A 7,030-nucleotide genomic window follows, 5' to 3' on the forward strand; every position below is an offset into this window, starting at 1 on the left:
CAAGCTTGTGGTGTGATGTTCACAGGAGACAACACACCAGGAGTGTCTACATTCACCTGTCAAGAAGGCCACCAAGTACCACATTGACAACAATAATAATGGAGCTAGGCAAAAGTGAGGACTGCAGATGCTGGAAACCAGAGTTTAGATAAGAGTGCTACTGGAAAAGCACAGCTGGTCAGGCAGTATCCAAGGAGTAGGAAAATCCCGAGCAATTTCTGTGAAGAGCAGAAGCAGACTAGGCCGGTAGCCACGCAAGCGGAATGGGGACACGGCCGGCTAGCAGACAGGCGCAGTGAGGACGATGCCGGCAGTCACAGGAGGGACGGCTTCCTTTGGGGTGGGGAGAATGACGACGCCGGCAAGAATGCATGCGCAATGGGAGGGGGGGGGACTGGCGGACAGGCGCAGATGATGATGCCGGCAAGTACGCAAGCGCAGTAAGGACGGGACGGCTAGCGGACAGGCGCAATTGGGATGATGTCGGCAGGCACGCAGGCGCAGTGGAGAAGGGGCCGGTGCGGGGTCTTGTGGGTCAGCTGGCGGATGTTGATGTCGCCGGGCTTGAGATCCCGGTCTAGTGGCGGTGTGACTGCGGCGCAGGTGAGCGACGGGAGGAAGGGGAAGAGTATCCAACCTGGTTACGCTGTGGCATTCCCCGACAGTGAGGTGTCTGAGGAACTCTAGCTTCATTTATTGCCCTCTGTCGCTGGGCCTTACGAGGCCCGGCCTCTCCCGCAGCTCGATCGGTCTTCCGGGGGCAGGGAAACCGTCTCCAGAACAGCTTCTGGGGTTTGAGAATCAGAATAACCGCACACACTGGTCCCCTCCTCCAGGAATGAACACCCGGGCCAGTTTTTATTTTGCGTGTGTTTTGTTTTGTTGTTGGAAGATTCTCAGCCATTTGTTTTCAAGGAATCTTATTATGTGATCTAACAATATAGTCGCGTCTGGAGGGTTTTCAATTAATATTTTTCCTGTTCCGTATAAAAATATCAAAAGAACATTTCCTGCACTTTTGAACACAATTTCTTTCGTGTCATCCTACAGCCACCATTTCGGGTCTCCATTTGAAATTATTCTATTATGGAATGATCTGAATGCAAGTCAACATTTTGAATTATGCTGGGTTTGACTAGAGATATGACATAATAGATTCTTGACTGCCTTAGAGTTCGCATCTGGTTTGATTGAATATACTGATTCCTTGGTTGCAATGTGAATTAACTCTGAGACAAGTCCCCAATCCATATTGTTGGAACAATTCCTTGTGTAGGAAGAGGAAATTTGAAGTGATTGGCTTCTGTGTGGATGTGATACTAAAATGAACTTGTCAACTTATATTAAAAAGGTAATTTTAAAAATTGCAGTCTTTGCTCTTCTGGTAGCTTTCATAGTGTAACTTGTTCACCTTATTTTCATTTCTCACTTAATTTCCAAGTGATCTGGTATACTGTTATTTCTAGGGAATTTCCTGGTGTGGAAATGCTGGTGTTGCAATGGGGTGGAGAAAATCAGAATCTCTCACCACCAGATTATTGTCCAACAGGTTTATTTAAAATCACAAAATTTTGGAGTGCTGCAGCTGTATCACCGATGAAAAAGCAGTGCTTTGATAGCTTATATTTTGAATAAACCTGTTGGAGGATAACCTGGTGTCATGTGACTTCTGAATTTCTTGGTGCCTTTATTCTGTTGTCTGAAATTTGCCTGTCGCTCAAAGTGACAACAATGTGCTGTAAGTCACCCAGTCTTGGTTTTTGGCGACAGAACAGGTGGTCAGAATAACATGAACAAGTCTTCCTAGCCACCAGTTTTCACATATCTGTTGTATTTATTCTAAGCTCCACTCCCGAGCAATCTCTGGTGTCCCACCCCACAATCAACTACTATAGAAGCTGCCACCGTTCATGTTTATATGACCAGCTCAAGTTTCAAATATCATGTCAAAGTGTAAATCTATAGTATTAAAAATAATCTGTTATATTTGAGGGAAAAACTCAGCAGGTCACATGCATGGAGAGAAACAGTTAATGTTTTGAGTCCAATGACCTCTTCAGAATTCTTAAACTTTTTTTGTTGTAGACATCAGAAATTACTCCCAGATTAACTAATTCGGTTGTCGAACATAACCATCCATTCTGCTCAACAGCCTTAAACTTAAAAGAAAATGCTGGACTAACTGCCAACCAAAATACTTGGGCAGATTTTGTTAACTCGAAGAGAATGCTTCCAGCCAGCGGACAGAATAGTTTTATCACGCATAATGTAGACTGAGAGATTTATAGGTATTTTAATATCATTGATTTTTAATTTGAATTTTGAATTAGTGACATACAACTTCCTCTGTGTGTCTCAAGGGTTTAATGATAAACTTCTGAGTATTTCTGTAGCCATGATTACTTATTTTAAAACCGTATGGTTGAGAAGTAACCTCTAGGACTAATGATGTTTTTGTTTACATTTTGGAGAGTTTACGATTGACCAAGGCGAACAATTGGTGCCTCGAGGTTTCAGTTAGAAGCTTCTGGACTTGCTTAAGCTTAAACCAAACCCAAAGTTTAAGGAAAAGAGTTTATCTTTTTTAGTTTGGGGCAGTTCTGCAAAATTTTGATAAAGATCGATTTGTGAAGCAATGTTCCAGAGAAAGGGAGAAAATAGTAAAAATAAATTATCTTTAGAGCAAGGAGTTTAGTAGTAGTCGCTGATCAGAAGTGTTTGGTTAGTACCTGAAGAGATTATTTGAGCTAAGAATGTTTAGGCTCATGTGTATGACAGCTCTGGGAAAAGAAGGTTTTCCAGATTGGGACATGCAGGCACAGTTAAATTCAACGTATTGAGTTGTTAGAGAAAGTGTTTTTCTTTGGTGTGATTATTGTGCAAGGGGTGTCGTGAGGGTACTGATAGAACCATAAAGCAGTGTTTTTTGGGCCATTGATGTGATTATAATTTGTCTGTTTCAAAATCTTTAAATTTGTGTTATATGTAAATAGATTTGATCTACACTATTTTACCTTCACTTCTGGTGCTTAATAAACTTCTGTTTTATTGTTAAAACCAAATCTCTAACATTGTGCTTATGTTTCAGTAAACCTTGTTAAACAAAAACACAATGTGAATAAACCGGACTTCAGTCTGGGATCTGACTTATCCAGTAATAATATTAGCTGGGATCATAATACATGCATAATGAAATTTGGGTTCAGGTTCGAAACGCGTCAAACTGACAACTAACATTGTACTATCTAATTATCTAATGACAAATTGAATGTAGAAATATTAGAATTCTTGGAGAAGCTAGTTGATTATTAATGAAAATGTAATTTGATATATTTGAACTGCCAGTAACTTTACAAAGGCGTGCACTTCTGAAGCAAGTGCTGAAGATGGGACCTCGACGGAAAAGCATCAAGAAGTGCTCAAGTGTGAATGAAGGAGGGGAAGCTGTAAAGGAAGATGAGCAGAGGGACTACATGAATCAGTTTTCACATGAAGTTTTATGTCATATATTCAGGTTTGTATATTTTAAATTATTCCTAAACGTATCACTGTAGTGAAACCAATTCATATGTGTTTGACTTTATGTCTTTCTTTGTTTTATTTGCACGCAATATCAATGGAATTTTTTTTTGAAAAGCTGAGAAGAAATCCTATAGCTTCCACAAATACTTCCTTGATTTATTAAGTATGCCTTATAATGCAGAGCACTGAAGGGGATTGGAGAAGGAATGGAAGGAAAGCAGAATCTGCATTGTGCCTATGAAAATGTACTTACCATTGGCACAAAAATGAGTGGGAAGGAAAATGCTGAAGATGACGCACAGATTCTGCAGAGTGGTATAGACCAGTTAAGTGAGTGAGCAAACCTTTGGAGTGTAATGTGGGATGTTGAGGTTATGTGCTTTGTTAGGAAGAATACATGAGTCAAACATTACTTAAATGGAGAAAGACTGCAAAAAACTCAGCAAATAATAGGGAAGGCAAATGGAAAATTGAACTTTATTTCAAAGGGACTAGAATAGAGTCATAGAGATGTACAGCTTAGAAACTGGCCCTTCGGTCCAACTCGTCCATGCCGAACACACATCCTAAATTAATTTTGACACATTTGCCAGCATTTGGGCCATATCCCTCTAAACCCTTCCTATTCACATACCCACCCAGATGCCTTTTAAATGTTGTAATTATACTAGCCTCCATGATCTCTTCTGGCAGTTCGCTCTATACAAGCAATGTCCTCTGCTTGAAAAAGCTGCCCCTTGGAACCCTTTTAAATCTTTTCCCTCTCACCCTAAATCTAGTTTTGGACTCCCCTCCTTTGGAGAAAAAAGTCTATTCACCCTGTTCATGCCCCTTAAGATTTTATAAACTTCTTTAGTCATCCCTCAGCCTTCAATGCTCCAGGGAAAATAGCCCCAGCCTTTTCAGCCTCTCCCTGTCATTCAAACCCTTCAACCTTGGCAATATTCTTATAAATCTTTTCTAAACCCTTTCAAGTTTCACAATATTTTTCAATTTTCAATAATTTTGGGAGATCAACATTAAAAAGTGTTGTATAAATAGGGAATTCTTGCAAAGGGTATACAAACAAATTTGGAGCATAGAAGATGGGAATAGGAGGAGGCCATTTGAGCCTGCTATGCCATTCATCACAATCATGGCTGATCATCCAACTCAATAGCCTAATCCTGCTTTCTCCCCATAAACTTTGATCCTGTTCGCCTCAATTGCTATATCTAGCTGCCCCTTGAATGCATTCAATGGTTGGCATCAACTGTGGTAATGAATTCCACAGGCTCACCACTCTTTAGGTGAAGAAATAACTCCTCATCTCCATCCTAAATGGTCCAGCCCAAATCCTCAGACTGTGACCCCTGGTTCTGGCCGCACTCACCATCAGGAGCGTCCTCCATTTACCCTGTCTAGCTCTGTTAGAATTTTATAAATGTCTGTGAGATAACCCTTCACTTGTTTGAACTCCATCAAAACTAATCTTAACCTAGTCTGTCCTCATATGTCAGGCCCTGGAATCAGCCTGGTGAACATTTCAGAGCACTCTGTCAAGAAAAGATCATCCTTCCTCAGAGAAGGAGACCACAACTGCTTTCAATATTCTAGGTGTAGCCTTACCAAGGACCTCATCCTTGCTCCTGAAACCTCCTGCAATGAAGGCCAACATACCATTGACCTTCTTGACTGCCTGCTGCACCTGCATGCTTACCTTCAACGACTGATGCACAAGGAGATCCAGGTCCCACTGCACACTCCTCTCTGAATTTATAACCATTCAAGTATTAATCTGCTTTCTTGTTTTTCCTTCCAAACTGAATAACCTCAGACTTATCCAAATTATACTGCATCTGCCATTGATTTGCCCACTCACCCATCCTTTCCAGATCATGTTGAAGGACCTCTGTATCCTCATCACAGTTCAGCCTCCCACCCAACTTGCTAGCATCTGCAAACTTTGACATGTTACATTTTGTTCCTTCATCCAAATCATTAATATATATTGTGAATAGCTGGGGTCTGAACACCGATCCCTATGCCGCCCCACTAGATACTGCCTGCCAATTTGAAAAGGCCCCATTAATTCCTACTCTTTGTTTCCTCTCTGCCAACCAGTTTTCTATCCATCTCAGTACACTTCCCCTAATCCCATGCTTTTCACCTTACACAATAATCTCTTATGGGGGACTGTGTCAAGCACTTTCTGAAAGTTCAAATGCTTGAATACAAGGCTCTGGTTGGACAACAGCTGGAAAACTGCAAACAGTTTTGAGCTTTTTTTTTTCACAGTGAAGGGGAGGGTAGGGACTAGATCAAAATAGAAGCTCTGGTTTTTTTTGGTTTTTTTTGTTACTTTTTTTCTTTTTAACCCCCACACTACCACCTGAGTGTGGTAGTGCTTATTTTAGTTTTGAGCTTTATATCTCAGGAAACGTATCCTGTCATTGGAACCAGTCCAGAGAAGGTTCATTAGGTTGACCATTGGTAAGGAGAGACCTTCTCATGGGGAGAGGTTGAGTAGGTTTGACCTACACATTGAAAATTAGAAGAATGAGAAATGTATGTTTCAGTAAGGACACGATTCTTGGGGAACTTGACAGGAGAGCGGCTGAGACGTTGTTTCCCATTGTGAGAGGGTCTCGGACCAGAAAGGGTATTCTCCGAGAAAGTGATGCCCCTAAGAGTAGAGTCTTAGAGTAGGGAATTGCTGTGCAATTCATTACCTCAGCAGGCTATAGAGACTGGGTTGTTAAGTTTACTTGAGGCCGAGGACAAATTTTTAATTCGAAAGAGAATTCCTAGTTGTGGATTATTAGATTAGCCATCATTTCACTGAATGCAGGAACAGACTCAACAGGCTACTTCTGCTCTTATGCCTTATGGTCTGAAGGTATAGTATACACAGCAGATTGAGTTTTACTCCAGTGTGTGAATTGCGTTCTGTTTCTGTCTCTCTTGTTTTATTAAATGTAGGCATGTATTAAGTAAAATATGTTTTCAAATGAAGTGCCCAGCATTCCATCATTGTCGCTTCTGCTCTATTATTTATGCAACAGTAAACCAAAACCATGGAATTAGCTTTCTCATATGCTAATGACATGAGCTCACAATGCACCTCTTGATAATGTAGCTGTCTCAGCGACCAATGACCTGTCTGACATTAAGACCTGAATGTGATCAAGTTAATTGCAGCTAGACAAATATTTAAGATAGTGGAACATGTTGTGTGGGAAAAACCAGCAAAGATACGATTTCCTCTTTGCTGCAAATTCCAGAATTTCATAGTCTTTAATTTGACTAATATTAAGCTATGCTGGAAATGTGTTGCTGGAAAAGTGCAGCAGGTCAGGCAGCATCCAGGGAACAGGAGAATCGACGTTTCGGGCATAAGCCCTTCTTCAGGAATGAGGAAAGTTTGTCCAGCAGGCTAAGATAAAAGGTAGGGAGGAGGGACTTGGGGGAGGGGCGTCGGAAATGTGATAGGTGGAAAGAGGTCAAAGTGAGGGTGATAGGTCAGACT

General features: G+C 41.2%; 1 protein-coding gene across 4 annotated transcripts in view; it reads left to right on the forward strand.

Moving 5' to 3' along the window:
• Nucleotides 1-481: 481 nt before the first annotated feature.
• fbxo38 (F-box protein 38) overlaps nt 482-7,030 on the forward strand; it is a 74,291-nt gene continuing 67,742 nt past the window's right edge. For 2 of the 4 annotated variants that reach the window (XM_043703762.1, XM_043703764.1), the window contains exons 1-2: nt 482-603; nt 3,346-3,514. In XM_043703762.1, coding sequence (XP_043559697.1) covers nt 3,387-3,514 — 128 coding nt within the window. In that variant the 5' untranslated portion in view covers nt 482-603; nt 3,346-3,386. Of the gene's footprint in view, nt 604-627; nt 1,352-3,345; nt 3,515-7,030 lie in introns of those variants that run through there. The other 2 variants (XM_043703760.1, XM_043703761.1) reach the window with 2 other exon arrangements.

The sequence above is a fragment of the Chiloscyllium plagiosum genome, chromosome 14, assembly GCF_004010195.1.
Source record: "Chiloscyllium plagiosum isolate BGI_BamShark_2017 chromosome 14, ASM401019v2, whole genome shotgun sequence".
Lineage (NCBI taxonomy): Eukaryota > Metazoa > Chordata > Chondrichthyes > Orectolobiformes > Hemiscylliidae > Chiloscyllium > Chiloscyllium plagiosum.